The sequence below is a fragment of the Lagenorhynchus albirostris genome, chromosome 20 (genome assembly GCF_949774975.1).
Source record: "Lagenorhynchus albirostris chromosome 20, mLagAlb1.1, whole genome shotgun sequence".
Taxonomy (NCBI): domain Eukaryota; kingdom Metazoa; phylum Chordata; class Mammalia; order Artiodactyla; family Delphinidae; genus Lagenorhynchus; species Lagenorhynchus albirostris.
The window spans coordinates 43,362,369-43,389,823 of record NC_083114.1 but is presented as its reverse complement, the minus strand read 5'-3'; the positions used below and the strand labels follow the sequence as shown (position 1 = coordinate 43,389,823).

Below are 27,455 nucleotides of genomic sequence, written 5' to 3'. Positions count from 1 at the left end.
AAAGCCGGTGGGTATCTTACACTTACAACACAAGCCGATTTGCACTGGCCACACTTCAAGTGCCCAATAGCCACATGTGGCTAACAGCTAGTGAGCGTATTGGACAGGGCAGCCCTAGACCAGGTGGCTTAGGCTATGGTGACAGCACCTTCATTTCAAGGGAAGAAAAATACAGGCTGCACCAAGGTATGGCAGGTTTAGGGGCTTTGGAGAGGGGCTTAGAGATTCCTTCTTGGAAACTTTTCAGTCTGGGTGGGCCTACTCCACCTCCTGGCAGATTAAAGGCTATTTCAATGGGGGAGGCTGGTTCCCAGGCCTGTACTTCGGGAATCCTTGCCTGCGGACCTTGAGCTGTGTGTGTCACCCAAGAGATAGTGTGAGGTAGGGAGCTGGGCCCTGCACTGGAGTCAGGACATGCAGGTTCCAACCCCAGCTGGGCTTTGAACTCTGTGTGATATGGATAGGTCACACCCCTCTTGGGGCCTCCGTTTCTCTCTAGGTAGATGAGCAGGCTGAATGGTCATCAGTTCATTGGTTATCAAGGGCATGGGAGGAAAATTCCTCAATACTCCTGCTTGCCACCAGAATCCCTGAGGACTTATTGAATGGTGGAGATGAAAGGGGATGACACAAGGCTCCTGTATGCTCAGGGCAAGCCCTATGGGCTGTAGAATAGAGGGCTTCTAGGTTGGTACTCTTGGCCAGGTCCCACAAAGTTGCCACCAGCCAAAAACAATCCCCGCCTCCGTATTGGCCTGCCATGGCTCACATCAACTCATGAGTGTGCAATGATCCCTCCAGTGAGCCGGATCCTCAGAGCAGCACTGCTCAAGGGGCTCACGTGGCAGGTTAACACTCTCTCCTGACTTGTAGATGGATGGAGTCCTGAGGACCTCCCCTTAAGCTGACTGCCTCTCTAGCCTAGATTTGTTGAGCAGATTCTTTGAAAGACGCAGACAGGTCTTTGTCCTCAAGAAGCTGATGATCTAATGTGGAGACTGGTTGTACATGGAAAGCCAACATGCCTAGGAAGTGAATGCTGAGGAACAGAGAATGATAAAGACAAAGAGGGTGGAGAGGGTGCGACAGGATGGGTGGTAAGGAAGCCAGCTGGATGAGGGGCTGGGATCTGAGCCAACTTGGAAGAGGGGACAAATCTCTACAAGGAGCCAGCCCAGGCCCACAGGTATGAGAACACACAGTGTGTTTAGACACCTCAAGTAGGATCCGTGACTCAAGGCCATGGTCGGGCAGGGGAGCAGAGGCTCCAGCTTTGGGAGTGAGAAGTGAGCCAGTTCTGGAAAGGTGAGTTTCAGGCCAAGGAAGCAGTAGCAGGGAGACACTGATGGTTCCTGAGCAGGAGACATGCATAAGGTGGTATGTTATGCATGTGAATCTGAAGGCAGTATTCCTGGAGAGGCAGGTGGGTGAGGAGGTGAAAACTAGAGGCAAAAATTCACTCAGGAGGTCCCATGACAATCACTGTGAAATTAACACTCAAATCACTTGCAAATCCCTTCACATTTAATCCTCCTTCAACCTGGTGAAATACCGAGAGTGGATATTAGTGTCCCCATCTGACAGAAAAAGAAACTTAGGCTCAGAGGAACTGATTGATTTGGCCAAAGGGACCAAGTTGGAAAATCAAACTCAGGCTCCCTGTATCAAACTCTGAACTCTTTCTATCCCATGCTCAGGGGTCCAGGAAAATGGGGGCCCGAAAGGAGGAGACAGAGATGACCAAGGAAGGCTCCCTGGAGGGGTGAAGTATATTCAGAGAAAAGCTGAACTCACTGGATCTAAGCATCCCTGGGAAGTCTTCACACTTAAACGCTGATGTGGTGCATCTGGTCCGACTGACACTGAAGTGCCCAGACTGGGAGTCAGCAAGGCCTGAGTTCAGGTCTCAGCTGGTCACTCACCCACTGTTTACTGTGGACACTTAACCTCTCTGAACCTCAGTTTTGTCATCTATAGATTAAGACACCTGCCACACAGGGGGTTGTAAGGAATGAATGAGCTCATTAGAGCCCAGAGAGACGGAGCTCCCGGTCAGTCCCTCAAGTCTAAATTAAGCCAACCCATGGCTCCGTGTGCTGACGCCCAAGCCTCCTTCTCCCCTCCAACTACCAGCCTCCTGCTACCTCTGCCTTCCTCAGACTACCTCTCTTTCCACAGATGCCTCCACATATGCCCTGCTCCAGGTGGTCCCAAAGAGCAGGGGCCTCAGAAGGCATTTCTCCAGCCTGGCAGAGGGCTTCCTAGAAACTGTGCTGAGCCCCACAAATGCCTAATGACCATGGAAATCACTTAGCAAGGGGGAAGGCAGACCTCTGCCCTGGCTCCGCTCACAGGTGATGGGGTTAATCGGGAATTCTCTTTCCCTCCCTCAGGGCTGCTGGTGGGGGTCCAGCTCCCCGATGACCTGGGGACACATTAGTCAGTGATAAGTGGGGCTTTCCAACCCCTTTTATCCTGTTTACAATACACTGGCTCTCCTCGGACCAAACCCTGCTCCCCCGACCTTGCTCCTGGCTGTTATGGCTACATGAGACAATTTGCTGATGGACTCTCTGTGGAGGGCAGCTTCCCTGGAGACCTCTCCCCACCTCCCACAGCACCCGGGGCAACATCTCCTCCACCTGGTGGGTCCTGGAAGGGGCCCCAGATGCTTGTTGTGCTCAGCTCATTGCAGCCTCTGAATTCAGAAATGTCATCCTTTCTGTCTGCTCAGCTTTAATCGAAGGGGTTAGGGAGAAAACCCAGAGGCGGTGAGATTATGTTTCTCCGGCTTTGGGGGCGGGGGTGACTAGGGTTTTGTTGCTGTCCAAAGCAGAAACCATCAGAGGTGTTTTATTTATCTGTGCAAGGACCTCGGAGTCAAAAAGGCAGGATGACAGAGCAGCTACCTGGAGGGCGGTGTGTGACTGCAGCCTGGACCTTGTTCCCCTCACCCACAGTCAGCTTAGGCAAGCAAGTTAATCTCTGAAGCTCAGGATGCTTGTCTAGGAAACCAGGATGGTGATGCCTGTCCTGCCTCTGACCGGGTGGTTATGAGCACAGGATGAGAAACTGTTGTGAAATCGCTTAAAGAGGAGACATTTTGTTTAGCGCTCTGCACTGATTTCAAGTGACAAGGCTTTCAACAAGAATGGCTCTTCTGATGCAGGCAGTTTTAAATTGCCTAAAAGTCAACTTTCAAATAATTCTGGGCTTCTGAAATGGCAGGCAGGTGGAATACTTAGGAGAGTGAGTTGATTAAATGGAGTCCATTTCAAGGCAACAAGATATTTAACAAGCACCTACCTTATACCAGTCACTGAGCTGGATGCTAGGAAGGTACAGGGATGAAAGACACACCTCCTGCCCTTGGGCTGGTGGACAGAGAATTGGGATACTTGTGATAAGTGCTGAGAAGGGGCACCAGGTGCCAGAGGAGCACAGGGGAGGAGCTCAGATCCAGCCTCAGTGTCAGAGGCCCTCCCCAAGGGAGGTGAAACCAGAGCTGAGACTTGAATGAGTTCATCAGGCTTGAGGCAGAAGGAAGGGTGTTTGAAGCACAGGGAACAGTGCATGCAAAGGCCAGAGGACACAAAGGCCCTTGAGAGAAGAACTCCAATTACTCTAGTTAGGATGGGGGAAGTGGCCAGAGATGTGGCCAGTAAGGAGAGCTCTGTCTGCCAAGATAAGAATTTGTTACCGTGTTCTTTAGGCACCAGGGAGCTATCAAAAGGCTCAACATTGAAGAGAATGATTGGAAAGGGGAGGGAGTGGTTGAGGAATGATGAGGGCCTCTCTCTCAGGTTTGGTAGGGGAAGGGGGACATATTCACAGCTGGCACCAATTGTGCAAGGTGCTGCACGAGCATTGACACAGGTGGGATAGACAATAGGGGGAGGGGGGCTTAGGAGGCAACAGAATCAGAAGGTGCACTGGGAGGGCGGTAGACACCAGGGCAGGGGCAGTATAGGGAGCAGTGATGGTTTGGTAGGAGGGATAACAGAATTGTTCTATTCCATCTGATTGAGTTGACCAGAGAGACACAACAGATTAATGGCTTCAGAGAGAACAATTAAGTTCCTCAAATTGGACACATCAAAAATACTCTTCAGGGACTTCCCTGGTGGTGCAGTGGTTGAGAGTCTACCTGCCCACGTGGGGGACATGGGTTTGAGCCCTGGTCCGGGAGGATCCCACATGCCGCAGAGTGGCTGGGCCCGTGTGCCACGGCTACTGAGCCTGTGCTCTGGAGCCTGCGAGCCACAGCTGCTGAGCCCACGTGCCACGGCTGCTGAAGCCTGCGTGCCTGGGGCCCATGCTTCGCAGCAGGAGAGGCCAACGCAATGAGAGGCCCGTGCACCGCAGCGAGGAGTAGCGCCCGATCGCCACAACTAGAGAAAGCCTGTGTGCAGCAGCGAAGACCCAACGCAGCCAAAAATAAAAATAAATAAATTTTAAAAAACGCTCTTCAGAGTATTGAAGTTTATCATACCACAAAGGGAAGAAACAGGCAGAATATGGATTAGTTTACCAAATCCTGGAACAGTAGAACTTCGGGACACCTCTTAAAGTTCAGATAAAAGGAGAGGGCATAAAGTCATCATATTGATTTTCCTGAAATCAGTGGAAAGTTGATTCCATTACCCAAGGCTCAAAGCCCTCCAGATGTTCCACAAGGTGGAGGCAAAGCATCTTTCCTGTTTGTGTATATTCCTCTACTGCAGAAACCCTCTGCTCTAGCCAGGAGGAACCACACAGACTGCCTGGGACTACCTACAGCTCCTGAAAATTTCTCTCTCTGCTTGCCAAGAACTCCCTGTGCCCTGCATCTCCATACATCTTAATCTTTCTTGTACTTCAAGGTTTAGCTGAAATCTCATCTCTTCTGGAAAGCCTTCCTTCATCACCAAATTGAAAGGGATCTCTTCCTTCCCTATGTTATGACAGAAACTAATTGTCTTTGCTACTCATTACACATTCATACATTGTCTTGCACTGTTACCTTTTCATAATCCCTGTACCCTGTCTCTCTAACTAGCTGATAAGCTTTTTGAGGTCAGGTATCTATTGCTGCAAAATGAACTACCCCAAAATTTAGTGGCTTAAAATATCACCCACTTTACTGTATCTCTTGATTTCCTGGACAGGAATTCAGGCACAGGCTCAGTTGGGCAATTCTTTTGTTCCACGTGGAGTCTACAGAGGTCACTTGGTGGGAGTCAGCTGACGGACAGACTAGTATTGAGGGTACAAGATGGCTTCACTTACAAGTCTGGTGCCTTGGCTGGAAGAGTGGGCTCAGCTAGGCATGTTGACTAGAATACATATAGACATGGCCTTTCCAGCATGATGGCTTCAAGGTAGTCAAACTTCTTCCAAGGTGACTCAGGATCACCAGAGTGAGTGCTCCTTTAGAGGGCTGAGTAGAAGCTGCAAGGCTTCTTATGACTTGGCCTTGGAAACCCTAATATTTCACTCTTGCTACATTCTGTTGCTCAAGCAAGTCACTAAGGCCAGCTCAGATTAAAAATGAATGGAATTAGACTCCACCTTTTAATCGGAACAGTAGCAAAGAATACAAAACCATCTTTATTCTACCACACAAGATTGTCCTAAGACCTAGGCAAGCCAAGTCCCTGGCCCAGGTCCCGGGCCTCAGGGTGTCCCACGCTTTGGAGTGCTATTTTAAATTTTTTCTAAGTCCTCCTTAAGTGGCTGGGATCATTCTAGTCTGTTTCTCTAGGGCTGTGTCTTACTTCTATTCCTCCCCTCCCCCCCCCCGAGTATCTGTGCCTGGTAATAGCAGGTACTCATTAATAAATATTAGAATAAGTGAAAAAAAATGTTAGGGAAAGAAGGTACATGGGTGGACAGTCCCTTGGGGCACAAAACTGGGTGGGATCCAGGATACAGGAAAATAGAAGCATCAACTTGTCAAAGGAAGAGGAACATCTCCTCCCTTGGGAGGAATGGTAGATAAGCCTGGGAGGATGGAAACGGATTAGGTCTACGTGGAGAGCCAAGTGTCCAAATCCTTCAAGTCCTAACTCAAATGCCACCTCCTACATTGTCTTTCCTGAATCTCTCACTGGAGCCGACTCCAGCTCACTCAACCTCTTCAGACTTTCTACCTTGTAGATGTTTATTTGTACACACATCTTATTTCCTTTCCTATACCAAGACCTCTTTGAGGGCAAGAAGAACCGGTTTCCTCCACAGAACTTGTGATACATGGTAACCACTCATTCACTCTGGGTTTATTAGACGGATAAATGGGGTGGGGGACGAGACAGGAGATGCTTGCACCAGAGACTCCAGCGAAGAGTGAAATCTTCAGACCCACAACAAACAGTTTGAAGCGAAGCCAAGCAGGAATCCTCCCGCACTTGCTCCCGCAAATATGAACTGCTGTCCTCTGGTCTCCAGACTTGCTCTGAGGACCCCACGTCGGTACCTTACGACTGCCCTTACCAATGCCTGACTCAATGCTGGAGACGGCCTCCGGCCAAAACCTAGGCTTCCTCGTCTCCCATCTGAGACAGAACCTCTGACTACACTTAGCCTTCTTCTCCAGGCCCCTTTACTCGTTTCCCTTCCCCTTTCTCGCAGTCACCACCAGTAGGGCGCGCGTTGGGGCAGCCCTAGCCGGCAGGGAAGGGAGGGTCCTGAGACCGGAAGCCGGAAGCCGGAAGTGGGGCTGTGAGTACGTGTTCTGTGGAAGCCAGCGCGGTACCCGGTGGGGCCGGCAACATGGAGCCGCTGTACCAGCAAACGCACAAGTGAGGGACGAGTCGGGCACGGGCTGGGGCAAAGCCAGGCTGGGCGAGGCCCGCCCCCTGGCTGGGGCCTCGGGCGTCCGCCGGTATGGAGGCCGAGTCCTTCCGTCCGGGCGCTGCAGGGGGGAGCAGCTCGGAAGTGCTCAGTCTTTGGCGGGATGCCCAGGTAGCGGAGGCCGGAGGGTCCGACCTGGTGCCCGAGGACATTGGGCCGAATGCCTCCGGGGACCTTGGAGGCCATGACTGCCCGCTGGGTAGACTAGGTGAAGGGGAAGTCGCACTTTGTCCAGCACCGGCCAACTCTATGGTCCGATTTGGTAGAGCTGGTGCGGACTCAGGGCCCCGGCACAGAGGAGTTTACTAGTTGGAGAGTCAGGACGTGTGCGAAAAAAGGTCTAATGTGTGGCACAATGAGGTGGAAGGTAAATGAGCAGTACCAGCACGATCTCCTTAAGTAATTTAGAAGGATCCATCACTGGGATAAGGTCGTCAGAAAAAGTTTAATTAATAGCTCACAGCTCCTAAATGATGTTAGTCCCTACTCTTTATTGACTCAAAACTTGTTGTTTCTACACTGTGATTTTTTTCTTTTATTCTGATTTTGGTTTATACTAAAGACTGTATTTTTATAATACAAAGGAATTGCTCAGATAGCATTCAGTATTATACGGTACTTGTTATTCATATCTGGTTACAGGTTACCTTTAAGGAAGTTGAATTTTGGTTTAGCTTCTCATAACTTAAATTCCTTGGTAGTGTCCTTTATTCATATTGTCCTGCATTTTTGGAACTTGCTGAAATGTGTAATTGAATATGGAAATAAGATCATACCTATCGTATTTGGGGGGATGATTTATCTTTCATTGTGGTCAGACATGCATTAACGTAAAAATTTACCATTTTAAAGTTAACCATTTAATTTTTAATTGTTACCAGTATCATTTAGTTTGCCATTTAAAATTATAATCATTTCTTTTTTTATATATTATTTATTTATGTATGTATGTATGGCTGCATTGGGTCCTCGTTGCTGCACACGGGCTTTCTCTAGTTGTGGTGAGTGGGGGCTACTCTTCGTTGTGGTGTGCGGGCTTCTCCTTGCGGTGGCTTCTTTTTGTTGCGGAGCTTGGGCTTTAGGCGTGTGGGCTTCAGTAGTTGTGGCACACGGGCTCAGTAGTTGTGGCACATGGGCTTAGTTGTTCGGCAGCATGTGGGATCTTCTCCAACCAAGGCTCAAACCCGTGTCCCCTGCATTGGCAGGCGGATTCTTAACCACTGCGCCACCAGGGAAGTCCCTATAATCATTTCTAAGTGTACAGTTCAGTGACATCAAGTACATTCACAGTGTCGTGTAACCATCAACATTATCCATTTCAAGAACTTTTTCATTATCCCAATCAGAAACTCATGTACCCGTTAAGCAGTACCTCCCCCTTCTTCCCCAATCCCCTGGTAACCTGTTCTGCTTTCTGTTTCTGAATTTGCCAATTCTATATATCTCATATAAGTTGAATAATATAATATTTGGCTTATTTTACTTAGCATAATGTTTCCAAGGTTCACGTATGTCATAGCGTGTATCAGAACATCGTTCCTTTTTATGGCTGAATAATATTCTTTTGTGGATACACACATGCACACACACACACACACCACGTTTCATTATCCATTCATCTATTGATGGACACTTGGGTTGTTTCCACCTTCTGGCTGTTGTGAATAATACTGCTGAGAACACTGGTGTACAAATATCTGTTTGAGTCTCTGTTTTCCATTTTTTTGGAGTGTATGCCTATACCTGTCCTATTCTAACAACTTTCAAATATATGCTGTAGTTTTGTGCTGATGAAAACACTTAAAATCACACCTCCAGGGCCTGGGAAAGAAAGAAAATGGGGACCCACCTCTCTAATGAATTCACAACAAAAGCAATACTTTGGAGCATTAGAATGAGAGGAAGATGATCCAGTTATTGTTTCATTTTCTAAGTTTATGTTTCATTAAGTTACTGTTTCATTTTCTACTTTCTTTCTTTCTACTTTATTGATTGTTTGGTTTGGGTGGGTGAAAATGTAGAGCCTACTTTGTAATAGTATTGAAATGACAGAAATGGTCTTACACTTTTATTCTCATAAAAATTATAGGAAGGAACTTTAAAAACTAGATCTGAGAGTCAGTTGGAAAAGGAATGAAACAGGAAATTATGCTCACGTTACTAAGATAGGGCAGATCTTTTACAATAATAAGGCTCAATGGACTGAGGTGCTTTGAAGTTGATCTGTGATGTACAGTCTCATCTGGTTAGTTAATTTGGTTAAAGGATGTTGCTAAGGAGGCCGCGACCCAGTTTATTTTTAAGAATAATTTTGTTCACAGAGTCTCAGACTACCTGTTATCATTGCAGCAGGTAGCTGATCACATAGTAAACTAGGAAGCTCAATTCTATGTAAACTTAGAGGAGCAATACTCAACGGTGTCCCAAACAAGATTTGTGGAGTGTAGATGAACTACTTACCTCTGCAGGCCTCCAGTGATTTACCCTCAAACTCTGGAGACCCTTAGAGTCTATAGCAGAGCTTGCCAACTTTTTCTGTCAAGAGCCAGGTAGTAAATATTTCAGGCCTTACAGACCGTCCGGTCTCTGTAGCGGCTGTTCAACTCTGCTATTATAGGGGGCAAGCAGCTGTAAGACAATATGTAAACAAATGGATGTGACTGTATTCCAATAAAACTTTATTACAAAAACAGACAAGGGGCAAGATCTGACCAACCACTGCTAGGCCTTCTACTATGCAGTCGTTCATTGATTCATTTCTTTAGCACCTGCTTTGTGTCGGCACCATTCCCAGTGCTAACTGTACAGCCCTGCCCTTAGGGAGTTTACCTTGTTTCACGCTGCAGTATATTCTGATCTGCCTCCTTTCCCCTCAAGGACTGAACCAGGACTGGGGATTCTGGCTCTAGACCTCTTCACCTTGTTTTCCTCATCTGTAAAATGAAGGTTTGGGGCTGATTAAACTGTAAGGCTCCTTTCAGCTCCATAATACTGGTGATTGAGTGCCTTTAAAAGGAAACACACAGAATCCTGTGCGCATCAGCAGTTAACTTTTGCAGTTGCAGAAATTAGTGATTGCAGCTGAATTGACACAGCAGTAACTGAAAGTATTAATTTTACTGGAACTTTGAACCCAATTTATAGTTATCTCTTGCCACGTCCCTGAAAGTACATTGAAATTAGATCAACATTTTAAAGTGTGTATCTTGAAAACGCCTGGACTACCTGAACAATGAATGAAGAGAAAAAAGATGAAAAACAGGTTAAACATTTTGCACTTAAATAATACTGTGTTAGGATGAACTTTATAGAGGAGCTAATAGCCAGGCTTCTATTTTTGAGATCCCAGTGCTTGGAAAGGTGCCCATATTTGTCCAGGATCATTCAGTGCCCTGGACCTTATTATCACTAGAGATTCTGATTCAATAGGTTTGGAGCACAAGAAGCTCTATTTTTAACAAGCTCTCCAGGTGATTTTGATGAACAGCTGGGTTTAAAGACTGCTACCTTATCTCAAAAACAGCTTTTCCTTTTTTTGATTTTCCCTTCTGATGAGAGGCTAAATATAGTAGAGGCAAAGTGGGTGAGTGAAAATGCCCAGATGGTTCCCACTACTTTTAAGCAAAGCTGAGTAAAAACAACAAACTTCTGTATGGTGCTGTATGGGTTACACAGCAGTTCCATATTGCATTTGGATCTATGCTTTAAGTAATTATGATTATCAGTACCCCGTTTTACAGTTGAGAACACCGAGGCACCAGGGAATTAAATGACTTGTTCAGTGTCCCTCAGCTACTGCACAGTGGCACTAGAACGTCAGCTCAGATCTTTTTACTCCAAAACCCTGTTTCCTGCTCAAGTTGGTCAGAGGCAGCATGGGTGCAAAGTGGGTGTATATGATGGGGGTGGGGTAGTTCCATGGACTTTTAAAAAACAATTATGTTTTTAAATTCTTCCTAGATCTTCTACAGACTTTTTTTTTTTTTTTTAATCAGCAACAGTGACCCTTGCTTATTTGCTACTAGGTCTCTGCTTGGTTATGTTTTCACCCATGCCCACCATGGACCCCATGCTAGGCAGGGCTAGGACTTCTGATTTCTAGTGTCCACACTCCCAAGTCATGCTTGTGTAGCAGCTGTTTCGTATTGGCTTCAAATGTGTGTCCGAATTCCCAGTTCAGTATAAAACAGATCTGCCACTCGGCACGGCAGTTCCCACCATGCCATTCATGCTTACTTTGTTGTTTTGCATTTATTTCCTCTCGGGCATGACACGTAGAGATTGTATCGCTTTATTGGCTCTAACTTTTTCGGTTCATTCAAAGCAAATAGAGATTGGATGGAAAAAGTCAGTAACATTTCCCTGCAATTTAAAGTTTATCCATTGTAGCTTAGAAAACAGTAAAAGCCAGCTGAAGAGTGCTTATAGGGTTTTGTGGGTATGGGCATTATCTCCTGCTGTCATCGTAGAATTTCGGAATTGAAAGTGACTGGCAAGATCTTCCATTCCAACTCACTTTGGTCGGGAAGACCCTTTATAAAACTCAAGGTAGTTCATGTACTCTGTGTTTAAACATGCCAGAGCTCTTTTTTTTTCCCTCTTCTTGAAGAGAGAGTTTGTAATTGTTCTCATTTTTCCCGGGGTTGAGCTGAAATCTGTCATCTTGAAATTTGTACCTTTTGGTTCTGGGTCTCCCTTAAGGAGCAGCCACAGAGAACAAGCCCACTCCTCTTTCTGTATGTCATCTCCAGATACTTGAAGAGCCCCAGCTGCCCCATTTTAGTTTAGTTTTTTCTTTTCTTTTCTCAGAGGATCATTATCACTAGCTCTTTTGACCATTCCTCTTCATAACTTGACTTCTAAACTCTTTTCCAGCCGTCCTGTTCATCTTCCATTGGGAGAAACCTTTAATTGGTAGGGTTCCTTTAGCAGATGGCTCCCAAAGTTGAATGCCAGTCTATATTGTGCATTTGACTTTTTTTTTAACCTCAAGTCAAAATGTGTGGTTTTTTTCCTTTAACATCTTTATTGGAGTATAATTGCTTTACAGTGATGTGTTAGTTTCTGCTTTATAACAAAGTGAATCAGCTATACATATACATATATCCCCATATCTCCTCCCTCTTGCGTCTCCCTCCCACCCTCCCTATCCCACCCCTCTAGGTGGTCACAAAGCACAGAGCTGATCTCCCTGTGCTATGCGGCTGCTTCCCACTAGCTATCTGTTTTACACAAAATGTGTTTTATCCCTGACAAATTCATCTTACTACTTTAGCCTAAATGAAAAATGTTAATATTTGTTTTGTGGTACAATATCCTAAGCACTCACTAGAGCACAGAATCATGTGCAAATTTCATAATCAAACGTTGATTTTTAAAAATTAATTAATTACTTATTTTTGGCTGTGTTGGGTCTTCGTTTCTGTGCGAGGGCTTTCTCTAGTTGCGGCGTGCAGGGGCCACTCTTCATCGTGGTGCGCGGGCCTCTCACTGTCAATGGCCTCTCCCGTTGCGGAGCACAGGCTCCAAACGCGCAGGCTCAGTAGCTGTGGCTCACGGGCCCAGCTGCTCCGCGGCATGTGGGATCCTCCCAGGCCAGGGCCCGAACCCGTGTCCCCTGCATTGGCAGGCAGACTCTCAACTACTGCGCCACCAGGGAAGCCCTCAAACGTTGATTTTTAAAAAACACTGAGCAAAACACAGCGCCAAAGGCAGTCCTTTGGTGGAACCTGGAAGTCTTCCCAGGATCCCTTGGGGACCATGGTTTTGCCTGCTATGAGTCCCTCATCCTTAAAGTTTAAAATATTTGTCAATCTAATGGGAGAAATATGATTTCATTGTTTATTATTTTTTAAAATAAATTTATTTATTTTGTTTATTTTTGATGGTGTTGGGTCTTTGTTGCTGCGCGCGGGCTTTTCTCTAGTTGCGCGAGAGCTACTCTTCGTTGCCGTGCACGGGTTTCTCATTGCAGTGGCTTTTCTTGTTGCAGAGCGCGGGCTTCAGTAGTTGTGGCACACGGGCTTAGTTGCTCTGTGGCATGTGGGATCTTCCTGGACCAGGGCTCGAACCCGTGTCCCCCGCATTGACAGGCGGATTCTTAACCACTGCACCACCATGATGTCATTGTTTTTAATTTGCATTTTCCTGATTACTAGAAGAGAGTCTCTTCATATATTTATTGGCCATTTGGGTTTCCTTTTCTGTCAGTTGCCCTTTGCCCATTTTAAAAATTGCTTTGTTTGACTTTTCCTATTGATTTGTAGCAGTTCCTTATACATTCTGAATACTATTCCCTTGTTACCTGCTGCAGGTATCTTCCAGTCTCTGCCTGTCTTTTTTTTTTGTAAATTGTGCCTTTGGTGTAAAAAGGGTTTTGTTTTAATGTAGCCAGATCTATCAGTCTTTTCTTTTGTGGTTTGTGGGGTTTTGGGGGTAGTTTTGGTTTTTGTCTTGTTTAAGAAATCCTTCTTTAACCTGAAGTCATAATATGCACGCCTATATTTTCTTCGGAAAGTTCTAAAGCCTCACTTTTTACATTTAGGCTTTAAACCATCTTGAGTTTATCTTTGTGTACTATTACATGAGGTGTCTTTTTTCCACGTGGATAACGAGCTGAGCCATCAGCACTTATTGTAGTCCATTCTTTTCCCACTGCCATTAGAAGTTTACCTCACTGCCCACATCCAGGCCTTCAGGGAAGTCCTAGTTCTCTTTTCCATCTCAGCATTGCCATCCAGTCCTCTCTGGCTGTTTTCACGGTTGCCCTGATCCAGATGTTGGTTTCTTCAAGCTGCCTTTCTACATCTGCCTCCATATCTCCACGTGCCTCCATTCTGAAGCATCCAGACTTGCCTTCCTGAAGTAGCAGGTTCTAGGAGTGATTTCCTGGTGCCTCTCAGGACCATGGGTCTTGCCCAGGAGCGCTCTGAGAGTCGTTAGAGAGCTGCTCTTGCTTCTGGGGCCATGGGTCATGTTTAGAGGCCACAGGGACACCCTGGAAAAGACTAGAGGCAAGTTCAAATGAAATTTGGGCTCCTGGCTCACATTGGTAAATTTGGGGTCACAGTTTGTGGTGCTCACGGTGGAGGATGGTTGCTGACCTTTCCCTCAAGGGTTGGTGATGATGGAAGAGCTCACAGGTCCCTCTCATGTGGCTCTCACGTGGAGAGACCAGAGGCACCAGGAGGCGGTTGTTGGAGTAGGATAAACAGTATCCCCAGGACTGATCACAGAGGACGGCTCGGAAGGGCTCAGCGGGTAGGTGACCTTGCCCAGTCCCCGGGGAGCCTCCAAAAGATGCTCTGGGGCCCGATGTCCGGGACCATGCCAGAGGTTCTGCGTGCAGTGTTGGCGTTTCCAAGTGAGATGACAGTCTCCTCATATTGCCAGGGAAAGATGTTGACCAAACAGGAGATCCGTATCTTTCAGGGCCTTCCTCTAATGGTTTCCTCCAGCTAATCCCTCATCCCCTTCTTCCCTCTGACCCCAACCCTCAGGCAGGCCAGCCTGCTGGTAACGCACGTGATGTGCCTTGCAGGCCTTTTTGCATGTCATTTTCTCCACATCTTCCTTCACCAAATCACGTCTGTCGTCTTCAAAATGATGTTGAGAACTCCCTTCACCCACAAAGCTTTCCCCAGCTCACTCTTCTGTTCATTGCCTTTGCTTAGCACTGCTGCGCCTAGCTCCTCAGCTTTCTTTTTGTTTACACTTCTATGTGTTAGTGTTCTCTTAAATCTTCTTGGGACTTCACATGTCTATCTGGCCTGTCCTTCCTAATTACACTGTTTCTCAAGGACAAGGATTATATCTCTCTTGCCCTTTGACTCTCCCTAGTACAGACCAGTGCTCAGCACATTGGGTCAAAGAACAGGGAGTAGGATTGGCTGGGTCCAGATCGAGGTTTATCACTTGGTGTGTGACCTTGAACAAGTTACATAACCTTTCTGGGCTTCGGTTTTCTTATTTACAAAATGAGGATGATAATAGTACTTTCCTCATAGGGTTATTGACTTTGCAGAATGTCTCAGATGTGGTAAGCACTCACTAAATGCTGCCTGTCAGTATTATTATTAATATTAATGTTAAAATATTAGAAACCGTGCCAAAACATGTGACCTGAAGCGCCACATACAAATTTTACAGTTCAGCGATACTGTCAATTTAAATCAGCTAGATGTTGGCATTAGAAAATTTGTCTTTCCTGACCAAAGTGCTGTTGATTACTCCTGTCTCACTCATTTCCTCCCTCTTCCTTTGATAGGCAGGTCCACGAGATCCAGTCTCACATGGGACGCCTGGAGACGGCCGACAAGCAGTCTCTGCACTGTGAGTAATTAACTATGGAGACCAGAGTCCTTTCTCTGATGACACGGTGCTAATGGGCTGGGTTTCCTGACTGCGTTTCTGCCTCAGGGGCTTAATGATTCAGCGTGGAATGAGTTCTGTTGTTAGGGTGGACAGAAAAACCCTATGGCAAAGTCACTGATTTTCCTGATTGTGCCCTTTGGAATCCCACAAGTCTTATCCCCCATTACCCCTCCACTCAACCTGACATGGCCCTATGGGAATGGAAGTCCTTTCCTCCATCTGTCTTAATCTCATTACCTAGTCTGTAGAGGAATGTGGTCCATAAAAATTCAGAGATGTTTAACTGGAATTGGCCATTTCTTCTGAGCTGAGAACTGTGACTTTTTAGGCGGATTATTCAGAAACGATGAGCAATATTAATTGGTTTAGTTCCCACACCGTGATTTCCTTTTAGAAGAGTGCTGCTTTCTGTGTTTTCGTTTCTTCTCTGTTGTAAGAAAAGGTCATTTTTCTGAGTCGGTCACACAGGCATTGCTGATCCCCCACCCACTGCAGATGCGGTCCCCTCCTCTCACTCCTCGGCTGGCGCCGTGCTCATTTCTCCTGTTTTCTCACGTCCGCTTTCTGCAGCTCCAAAAGCACCTGGTCTCTTCGTCCTGTGCCGCACCTTGTTCTGAGCCGTGCTCGTTAGCTGTGGGCTCTCCTAGGAAGGTGACATTTCTGTCTCTGCTGTCGTTTCTGTTTCGGGCAGGAGGCAGTCTGGACGCCTTCTGCGCAGTTCAGCTGCTTCTGTCCGTTCACTTTGTTTGCCTTCCCAGCAATCTCGTTGGTACATGATTAGAAATGGAAAAGTGGTCATTTTGACTGTTTATCGAAAGGGATAAGGTAAATGACTGTATTTATCATATCGTTACCGCTGTGGATTCTTTCCTGTTGATATTCGGTCTATTCTGGGGACTCCAACATCAGTCTGCCCATTCTTAAGGGAACTCTTCTCTATGTTTCACATACTAAATCTTTCCCTTTGCGCTTTTTTTTTTTAACCTCATTATGTTCTGTGGGGAGTTCAGTTGGCAGTCTTTCTACGAGATATTTATAACCCATATCTGAAAATAATCTCAAATGAAAAGAGGCCTCACTTTGTATCAGAAAATATTACATTTTGCTTAAAATATTTATTTGGACAATCTTTAAATGTTCATTTTATTTTCTAAAGGCAGGAAATTTATTTCTACAGATGTATCTTCAGCTTCTTAAAAAATTGGCGTTGTTATGGCGTTAACAGCTATATATATATTTTTTTTTTGAAACGTTTACAGTCACTTACTATAATTTGAATTTTTTTCCCCATCATCATTAGTGTATGCATTTTTCTCCTTTTGAAATACATATTTTTGAGTTCATTTGATATAGAAAAAAGATACGTTTGATTTCTTCCAATTTAAGTTCACTGTTATTATTATTCTTCCAGCAGTTATTCTTTGACTCTGTTTGCCTTCCCAGCAATCTCGTTGGTACATGATTAGAAATGGAAAAGAGGTCATTTTGACTGTGTATTGAAAGGGATAAGGTAAATGACTGTATTTATTATTTTTCCAGTAATTATTCTTTTTTCTCTTTTGTGCAGTAGTAGAAAACGAAATCCAAGCAAGCATAGACCAGGTATTCAGCCATCTAGAGCGTCTGGAGATCTTGTCCAGCAAGGAGCCTCCTAACAAAAGACAGAATGCCAAACTGTGAGTACTCTGACACCCCAGGCCTATCACAGCAGGCCTTTCTCCCAGGGGAGGCCATCACATATTCTGAAAATCCCATTTATACATTGAAAAACTGAGACTATGAAAAGATAAAGTCCCATAAAGAGCACAATTCTGTTTTGAGTGGTACCCCCTCGGAGTAAAAAGCCTGTGTTGTATAACACGGGGAATAGAGCCAATGTTTTGTGATAACTGTGAATGGAGTATAACCTTTAAAAGTTGTGAATCACCATATTGTATACCTGTAACTTATATCATATTGTATATCAACTATACTTCAATTTAAAAAAAAAAAAGGAATAAAAAGCCTGTCAGGTTAGTGGCTCAGAAGCCTCACGTCTCCTTTTCTCGTTGGTGTCATTTAGAAATTTTGCCCCCAGTACTGTTTTTCTGACCAGACCCATGGCCACTTGAAACCTAATGCTACCGGGGAGTTTCAGTCTGCTCTTTGGTTCCCACTACATTCTTGGGTGGAAATATCTTGCTCTTAATCACTCCAGTCGGTGTATTTATAATGAAATACTGATCTAATGTTTGATACACCCCCATGAAATTAAAATGAAATCACCCTCACCATCTCTACCCCAGCCCCTGCTCCCAAAAGTTTTATGAAACTTCATAGATGCTTTACTCCAAAGATGCCCTTGGGCTTCTTCCAGGAGAGTGATATAACCCCTAGAAGGTCAGGAAGAGGTCATCAAACCTGCTTCCTGTCACCTGTTCCCTGTCATGCATCCAGAATCAGAGACCAGCAGATATTTAAGTAAAGCTGCTGGAATCTCATGTGCTACCACCCCGCTCTAAGCACAAGCTCCTTCTTTACTTTCAATATCATTGATCAAAATCAGATTATTTGTGGGGGATGGATGGCATGGAGTCGTGTAGGGGGAAGTGAGGAAATGTCTTTTTTCCTGAAGACAAAGCCTGGCTACCTCCAATCATTGCTGCTCTGGACTCCTGGAATTTAATCTCTCTGTCAATTCTAGTCGTGTCGACCAGTTAAAGTATGATGTCCAGCACCTGCAGACTGCTCTCCGAAACTTCCAGCATCAGCGATACGCAAAGGAGCAGCAGGAAAGACAGCGAGAAGAGCTTCTGTCCCGCACCTTCACCACTAATGTAAGCCAGGCTCCTGGGTGGGATCTGCGGGAACTCGACAGCTTGTGGGAGCTGCAGCTCAGGGCTCTGAGCGGCGGTCTTTTAGGGGGTGTCTGAAGCAGACTGATCGGACAGGAGGAGAGCAACCGGAAGTGACGGCAGACTTTGTGCGTTGCCACAGAGACTAGACCTAAGCAGGGAATCTCTTTCTCTGTCACAAAAACCTGAAGAGGAAGCAGTTAAATTGAGGGAACGAGCAGAGGTGAAAATTACCTGGTTTGACTGGTCCGATGCAGAGAGGTGGACATTCACATGGTGGAAATGTTTTCCTGATCAGATCGAGACAGATGATTAGAACTTAGGCTGTTTGCAGTGAGGGCAGCGTTTCAAAGCTGCCTTCAGGCAGTTGCCATTGGTGGGGGGGGGGGTTGTGGGGGGTGTGTGTGTGGTTCCAGTGTCAGATGCATTAAAATGTTTTTGCCCCTAGTCTGAGCGGCAGTTTGGAGGGATTTGTTAACAAATATTTCATTTTAGTGGGATTGCTTGACTCGAGCCTGTTTGAAAGTGGCCTCTTGGTTTGCACGTTGGATTTCTTAGGACACCCTTGTCCGTGTCCTTTGGTCTCAAGAGGATCATTTCCCACACATGGCTGTAGAACGTACCGGCCTTTGTCGTGTCCTGCATATGTATTCCACCAAATTAGGTGGGTCTTGGTGTGTGGCGGGGGGAGAGTTGCTTATTTGTTTTGTTTGTTTTTACAGAGAGTTTCATTTTCTAAAAAGATCTTAGCTTTCTAAGCCTATCATCAGAATTCAGATCAGCTCCCACTTTGCAGATGTTTAACTCTCTTTGCTGTGTCCACACTTGGAATAATGTCCCCAGGTGCTTCAGAATGTGCCTATGTAGTTTGGTTTCTCTAGCGCAAGCAGTCAGGTAACTGTGATTAACACTTCAGAAGTTCAATGAACATGTGTTGGTGGTATAATGGTAAGCAGAGCTGCCTTTCAGAAGAGTAGAGAACTGTACAACACACGAAAAGGTGGTGGCATTGGTTATTCCAGGCTTTTTAGGCCATGGATGATGGCTCAGAATTATTTTGTTTCTTACCAGCCTAGTGTGATGCTGTGCATACACTGGGCCCTTAATAAAAACTGATTGGCCGAATGAACTTCTTCCTGGTCTTTCTACGATCGGGAGGTATAATACATTTTTCTGAGAGATAACAGCCCATCAGCTATACCTTTTCAGATGGGAGGGTAAGAAAGATTTGTATATAAAAGGCATTCAATAAATACTTGTCAGATAAATGAAAAGAAGTCTCTAATTGATTCAAACACTGGAGTCTTGACCCACAGAGCATCAGCTTATGCAGAATGCTATTTAAGGTACCGAGAGTAAAGCGTGTGTAAATTAAAAACCATGACTCCTACCTCTGAGAAACTCCCGTGTTAGGGTGGGGGGACGTATACCTGAATGAAAAATGATTGTGAACTTGAGCAGCCAAGAAAAGGTGCTTTAACCTCTTCATGATGATGGAAAGTGGTAAAAGTGGCACCGCTTGGCAGAAGAGTTTGTAATGGTCAGGAGGCGGGAGAGAAGACAGTGCTGTGGCTGGTCGTGCCCTGCTTCTGTGTCCTTCCCACTTGCCGTGTAAAAGTGGAGCCCTGGGATTGGTCTTGCTTTTCTCCCTACAGGATGGTTAAGAGGGCAGGCTCTGCACCCAGCACTGGGATTCGTGCCCCGCTGGACGTCTTACCAGCTCTGCGTACTCTTGAACAAGTCATTCCACCTCTCTGGGTTTCCGTTTCTTCATCTAAAACAGGGATAATATCATAACTACTGCGTAAGGGTAGAGTGAGGATTAAGTGAGCTTAGGGTAAAGAGCATGCAGAGTGGAAAGCACTTGATCAGTATTAGTTTTTTCTCCCTTCGTTTCTTTATAGACTTTCTTCCCTGCTCAGGTGGATAGACCCATCCTCAACACCGTTAGGCCTTTAATAGAAAACAGTCTCTTCTCTCCTTAGTCAGTCTGTCTAATTGGAGGGATAAGCTGTAGATAAAATAGCCGGAGGACAAAAGCAAACCTTTAACACTGCACTGAGGGAAAGCCAAGTAAAGGAACATTTGGAATAAGCTAGTTAGCAAGGAGTCAGAGAAAGCCTTTAGGAGAAGCCCAGCAAGGTCTTAGAAGAATAGAGTTTTTCCTAAGTTGGGGGAATGATAATGGAGGCAGGGATGAACAAGACTTGTGTGGTGGAACCCACTTGCAGAGTGATAGGTCTGAGAATTCCTTTTCCTCTGAGTGAACAGAGGCCACCCCAGATCTTTGCTTTTTCTTCTCTGTTAAGTTCCTCTGATTCTCGCACCATTCCCTCTGGCTGTTTTTCCGGCGTGACCTTGGCCAGGAGGCACAGCGGTCAGATGTGGTGGGGCCCCTGGAGCTGACCAGCAAGCAGAGTAACCAAGCGCCTGCGTTTCTTTCACAGGACTCCGACACCACCATACCAATGGATGAATCACTGCAGTTCAACTCCTCCCTCCAGAAAATTCACCACGGCATGGATGACCTCATTGGAGGCGGGCACAGTATTCTGGAGGGACTGAGGGCCCAGAGACTGACCATGAAGGTGGGGGCCCTCTTGGGGGACAGGGAGAAGGCCTTTTGTTTTGGCTTTGTCCAAAAGTGTGGGACCTGCGTTTACCTTTTGATCGCATACCCCTAAATTGTGATACTGTGATAGTGAGACAGAGCCTTTGAGTTTGGGTTCCTTTCTGTTGGAATTGAATTATTATGAGTCCAAAAGGAGCCAGATTCCCTTTGCCAGTAGGTGTTTCTTGTGTTTGCAATGAACCATAATGTGGCATCTCTTGGTATCCAGGTCTTTTTCCATTTCCTGAACTTAATGTAAAGTGACTGCTGCTATGAGAGGAAGCAGTAATGGACTGGGAAATTCTGTTACAGAATCCGCTCTCTCAAGAGGGAAGACGCAGCTGTACTTGGCCTCTCGCTCTCTTTCGGTTTTCCTGTGTGGCGCCCCCCACCCACCCCGCGCCCACCGGTGGACGGCCTTATAGCCGAGACCTCTGTACTGCAGCAACTGAAGGGGGTCTTAGGGCTGCCTTGGTTGACTAGCAGCGGGTGCCTTCTAGAGCACAGGCTGGTGATCCCCAGTGACTCTTCACTCTCTCTTTAGCAACAGGTATTCCTAGAAGCCCTGCCCCATTGGCTGAGACTCAGAACCCCTGGGAGTGGTTTACAGAAACATTACACAGCCTCTGATGTCAGTCATGATGTTTCAGCCTCAGCCCTTTTCCTGTGTCAACCCTGATGGATAATGGGGTGTGGGCTGTGTCTGTTATCAGGGTGTGGTCCCCAGTGGACGAAGCCCTCCCAGCCACTGAGCTGTGAGAAGCAGTCACTCGGAAGCGTGAGCTTTATCTTAGTTTTTGTTGGACCGTGTTGAGCCTGTCAGCTCCATGGGACTTCTGTACATTTCTGAGCAGCGCCTGCCACCTTTACCCAGGAGAAGGTCAGGCGAGCTGCGAGTGACGCTTATCTCTTGCTGATGGCCGCAGCGCTTCAAATGGTCTGGAAGCGTGGTCTCTGACAGCTCCATGGGTGCCCCCCTTTCAGAACAGCCACCTGCAGTAATCTAAACTGATACATGATGGTTAATCCTCCCTTTCTTTAGAAAACTGCTGGCCTCCTTCCCATATCTCAGAAAAACAGTAAAACCCTTTTAGGACGAGACTCACCATGTCACACTCAAGTTGACCCGCTGGGGGTCAGAGCTTATTGTTAAAGCACATGTCAGCTTCTTCCCGAAGTCTGGTGTCACTGAGGAGTCCAAGCAACTTCTGCCCCGACACTGCCCCCAGAGGTGAAGCGCCGGGAAGTCTGGTGGGCAGTCAGGGGCTGGAATGAGAGGTTTCTAATTCCGTTTCCTCTGCACGCCTACTATACCTGTCTTTTGCCTCTTGGTTCCCTCCACCTGCCTCCTACCCCACTTCTGTCAGGAAAGTTTCTGCCCAAACCATTTGAAAGGAACATAGGAGGGAGCGTGAAGGAACCGGGCCTTGATTTGGGGTGGAAAATGAATAACATTTTTGAAATTTATGTTAATTTTCAACTGATTTTCGAAGCTTGGTACTTGAACTTCACAGAGTGATGAAATAATCTGCTCTTTCAGAGCTAAGCGGAGTCTTTAGTGACAGTCTAGTTTATACCATCATTGTTATGGGAAAAACATGTCTCTGGTCTCTGGCAGAGATAAAGTTTGACCTGAGAGATCTCTCTCCGTGAGGCTTGTATATCATTGTCGGGGCAGAGCGTGGGTCTTGAACTCCTGTCCGTGATGCCTGTGTTCTCACCTCTCTTGCATCTTCTCTCAGTTGCTCGTTACTGTGTTCACTTAAAAAATGGTTGCAGGACATTAGGTTAGATGCCGTCATACAGATGCAGTTGGTGATGTGTGTAAGTTAAGTTGGGGTCTGCCCAGCTTTCATTTATATTTGTTACTTCATACGAAATTGAATGTGCTTAAAAATGAAAATTAGAAAGCAGAGAGGAAGGGTGGCCTGGGTGGTTTGGGCTGTTGGTTTAGGAATAAAATACCCTTTTGTTTTGGGTGGTGGGTGATGACATTCCTATAAGGAGTTGTAGGTCCTTGGGTTGGTGTCTGCCAGTTGTGTTTCTGTGGTTCCATCTTGCCCCCTTCAAACTCTCTTATAAACGTGGACACAGAGCCATACGTTGTACTCAGCAGAATCCCTGCGGTTTCTCCTCTACAGAGTACACAGGCTGAGCGCAAGCATTTTAGAGTCAGGGAGCAGAGAGAAGTCTTTTGATGTTGCCTCTTTTTCAATATAAAATATTCTAATTTAAAACTTTTTTTCTGGAGGTATAATGTGCATACGGTGAGGCATACAGATCTTATTTGTACAGATCATTGAATTTTGACAAATACATACCTCCGTCTTTGTAACTCACACTGCTGTCAAGGCAGAGACCGTTTTCACCACCCCGAAAGATCCCTTGTGCCCTTTCCCAGTCAGTCTACCCCTGTTCCCTCCGCCTGCCCCAGGCAACCACTGTTCTAATTGATTTCACCATTTATTAGTTTTGACTGTTGTTGAACTTAATGTAAATGTATTCACATTACGATTTTGTGTGTGACTTCTTCCTCTCAGGAATGTTTTCCAGGCTCATTCGTATTGTTACATGGTGTAATCAGGTCCTTTTTATTGCCCAGCAGTATCCCGTTGTGCACAGAACACACATTGTTAATCCATCCTCTGGTTGATATACACCTGGATTGTTTCCAGTTTGGGGACATTCTTCTGTTTTCTTCTAGAAGCTTTATTATAGTTTTAGCGTTTTTGTTTAATTCTACGAACGAATTAATTTTTATGTATAATATGAATCAGAGGTCTTTTTTAACACTAATATATTATATACAGACATATATGTACGTGTGTGTATATGATACATGTGATACTCATTATACACCATCTGTTCCAGCACATTTGTGGAAGACTTTCCTTCCCCCCTTGCTTTGCTCTACAACCTTGACCAAAAGTCATTTGGCGATAGGAGCGTGATCTGTTTCTGGTGGCTGCTGCTGCTTGTATGCTTTAGGCATGACCAGGAGACTGTCTGTTGGTAAAGCCCCGTCTCATGATGACATTCACCCATCCTTGGTAGACGGAGTTGATCTTTGTTTTTCTTCCTCTTCTCGTCTGTCCCAGGGGACCCAGAAGAAGATCCTCGACATTGCCAATATGCTCGGCTTGTCCAACACAGTGATGCGGCTCATCGAGAAGCGAGCTTTCCAGGACAAGTACTTCATGATCGGTGGGATGCTGCTCACCTGTGTGGTCATGTTCCTTGTGGTGCAGTACCTGACCTGAGCCAGCCAGGCCCCGTGGCTGAACAACGGTCCCACAGCGTGAGAGTGTGTGTGAGTGTGAGTGTGCAAAGAGAGGGAGGCCCGGAGGCTGCCTTCTGAAATGTGTGCCCATCTTAACTGTGAAGACCACTCAGAAGTAATTGTGACCTGCAACCTGGTGGGAGTTTCAAACCTCTGTTTTTTGTGACATCTTGGAGGGGAAACTCGTGCTACCAAGATGTGGTGCTTAGGAAATGAACGAAGTGTCTGTTCTCTCTCATGCTCACTGTCACTCTCACTGGGGGAGGAAGTGATGCAAGGGTAAGGGAGGACCAGGGAGAGGGGAGGAAGAGAATGGCCTTGGTGGTTTTTGTCCTCATAGCTGATGTGCACCCAGGAAGGCTTTCACGGTGAGCTTGCAGACAGGACTGTCCACTCTTTGCCATCCACTGGCCTTTCTGGTTCCTAGTAGATAGTCTAGAGCAGAAGCAAAGAGAGGAGGGGAAAGAGGCCTTCTTTTCCTGCACCCACTACAGTAGGTGGGTTCACATGCTCTTGCTACTAGCCACCTTCCCCCACACCCCTCCAAAAAATAATGACATGCCAATGACTGACTGCTAATACTCGTCGTCCTTCCCCGGAAGCAGCTACCTAGAGGAAACAGAGGCATTGGCGCTGTTGCTGATAGCAAGATTTTCCACATCACGGATGTTGGGTGTTTCTCCTTTCTAAAGTAAGGCCACTGTTAACTCCCTGGGAATGGTCAGTCTTGAAACTGAAGACCCTAGTCACCGATATTTTTCCCAGTAGTTAATGGTTGGCTTTTAAGACTGCAGCCTGGCACCCGTGCCCAGGCTTTGGTGGGTGTTTGCCCCTTATCAGGTAGCTGTGAGCAAAGGTTAGTGATTTGTCTTTTACAGTCTCATCTCTAGTTTTAGTGTCTCTAATTAAAAATTGGCTCTCTTCCCTTCCTTGAAATATATTAGCAACTGCCAGCCAAGCCTCCATTCTGCCCAGCCAGTGTGGGCACATGCCTCCCTGGAGACGTCTCTGGTGTGTATGTCCTTGTAAGACTCTGTTTTCAGGGACCAGGACCTTTTTCCTTCTCGGACCAACCCTAGATTAAGGCTGTACCGGTACCCGGCGTATTGTGGAATTTATTGTAAAGCCAGTCTGTTCAAGGAGACTAATCACTGAAAGTACCAGAAAGACCTGGTTAGCCTATTTTTTCATCTGTCACAGGCCCTACCAGCCCTAGGCTCAGTATGGCAAGACATAAATAACACTCACAGTTTCCCAGAGGAACTGTAAACCTGGTCAGTATTAACGCCACCTTTGACTGTCTTGCCCTACCTACTTCCCGTCTTTGTTTCTTGTCATTTGGACTATCTTCTGTCATCTTTCTCTTTTCTGTGTGTTTTCTCTTCCACCTTCCTTCTTTACCGCCCCCCCCCACCTGTTTCTGTAGCAGTATTGATCTTTGTAGGTACATCTGTGGCATAGATCCCTTTTGGGGGAATGATTCTTAATTGTCACAGGTTTTGTTTTTTTGGGGTTTTTTTTGCTGTACGCGGGCCTCTCACTGCTGTGGCCTCTCCCATTGCGGAGCACAGGCTCCGGACGAGCAGGCTCAGCGGCCATGGCTCACGGGCCCAGCCGCTCCGTGGCATGTGGGATCCTCCCGGACCGGGGCACGAACCCATGTCCCCGGCATCGGCAGGCGGACTCTCAACCACTGCGCCACCAGGGAAGCCCTGTCACAGATTTTTAACATGAGTTTCCTGGGTACTGATTTCACACTTTTGGTAGGATCTCTGTTGCTCTTACTTGTCTGGGCTAAACAGGGGCCCTGGGTTTCCAAGGAAAGGGGAATCTTTGATCCCTTCATAAAAGGATTGAAGGCTCTGCCAGAGTGAAAACATTGGCCTGGTGGATGGACAGAGGGGTGGAAGCATCTTCAGACCTAGCTCTGACTTTGGGGAGGCCCAGTTGGAAATTCCATCATACCCAGCACCCCTGCCATCCCAGGGACCCAGCACAGGTCTCCTAGCAGTGCATGAAATGGGTTTTTAAACTGCACAGACTTGGCTCTGAGCCTGGGCACCTGAGGATCCTGCCAGACAGTGCACTTTGGAAGAAGATGTACAAGGAGCAGCTAAGCCATTTGGACTTGAACTCTGGGGAGGCAGAAACTCCCCCCACCCTCTGCCCTCTGTTGGCTGATGTGACACCTATTTGTAATGTACACCAGTCTGTTTCCACACTTGCCTTTCTAGTGATTGTTGGCCTCGACGAACCAGAAGTAAGGCCTTCCTTCGTGCTGCACCTTCAGAGCCATTCTCCCTACTTTGTAATAAAAATAGAGGGGGCAGTTCGTGGGTCTTCACCACCCGGAGCTAAGGAACAGCAGCCACAGTATGTCTGGAGACCCTGGGGCACCTCGTGTCATCGTGTGCTTGCCCTTCCCTGTCACACATTGGCTTTCAATGCTCTGTGAGCAAGACACTTTTTTGTCTCCACAGTCCTCAGAGTGTAGGGCAGGGTCTCCAGGCCAGGGAAGGAGCACCCTCTAGTGGAGTTGGGGTGAATTCTCAGGTGCAAGAATCTCCAGGAGCCGCCTCTGCGACCTTGTACAGGATTTTGGTGTACCTATTGGGGTTTAAGACAGGTGGGTTGTCAAGGAACTTGGAGAGTCTTCATTCCGTGGATGTGTACTCCAGGTGTGATAACCTTAAGAAAAGCCGAACTCCATGACCAAGTAAGTAGGAGAGTCTTCATTTTATAGAAAGCTTCGCTGCTGGGATTTTTCCTGTCCTTTGCCCTGATGAGTTTAAATGGGTTTGATTTGCAAATTTGGCTTTACACTCATTGTTTTTGAAACACATCAGTTGAATAAAGTTGCTGTTTATTTTATTTAGAAAATTACATTTTGTAAAGGAATTTGACATTCATCGTCATAACCAATGACCCTTTTTTTCTCTCAGGCCAGAGATTCTGAAACACTGTTCCGAGATGAGGGGTGGGTTGGCTGCCTCAGCAGTAGCTGGGAAACTTTTTAAAAATTATGGATTCCTCCGGCCTACCCCAGACCTTCTGCATTAGAATATTTTTTAAGTCTCTAAGGTAATTCTGATGTGTGTCTTTTATTTATTTTCCACATTTATTTAGGTATTTTATATTTGGCTGTGTTGGGTCTTTGTTGCTGCACGCGGGCTTTCTCTAGTTGCGGCGAGCGAGGGCTACTCTGTTGCGGTGCACGGGCTTCTCATTGCAGTGGCTTCTCGTTGCGGAGCACGGGCTCTAGGTGCGTGGGCTTCAGTAGTTGCGGCACGAGGGTTCTATAGTTGTTGCTTGCGGGCTCTAGAGCACAGGCTTAGTAGTTGTAGCACGCGGGCTTAGTTGCTCTGCAGCATGTGGGATCTTCCTGGACCAGGGCTCGAACCCTTGTCCCCTGCATTGGCAGGCAGATTCTTAACCACTGCGCCACCAGGGAAGCGGTAGACAGAGGCTTTTGTTTTTTTGCTTTTTTGTTTTTTTTGCGGTACGCGGGCCTCTCACTATTGTGGCC

General features: G+C 46.4%; 1 protein-coding gene across 3 annotated transcripts; it reads left to right on the top strand.

Moving 5' to 3' along the window:
* The first annotated feature begins 6,692 nt into the window (after positions 1 to 6,692).
* On the top strand, positions 6,693 to 26,812 carry GOSR2 (golgi SNAP receptor complex member 2). 3 transcript variants are annotated; one of them, XM_060133801.1, is made up of 6 exons: positions 6,693 to 6,779; positions 15,098 to 15,162; positions 16,772 to 16,880; positions 17,888 to 18,020; positions 20,486 to 20,626; positions 23,748 to 26,812. In XM_060133801.1, exons 1-6 carry the CDS (start codon positions 6,751 to 6,753, stop codon positions 23,907 to 23,909), a joined length of 639 nt encoding a protein of 212 aa, XP_059989784.1. In that variant the 5' UTR covers positions 6,693 to 6,750; the 3' UTR covers positions 23,910 to 26,812. The 3 variants fall into 3 exon arrangements, with proteins under 3 accessions (XP_059989784.1, XP_059989787.1, XP_059989785.1); XM_060133804.1 differs by lacking the exon at positions 6,693 to 6,779 and adding an exon at positions 6,843 to 6,862; XM_060133802.1 differs by lacking the exon at positions 6,693 to 6,779 and adding an exon at positions 13,757 to 14,091.
* The last annotated feature ends 643 nt before the right edge of the window (positions 26,813 to 27,455 follow it).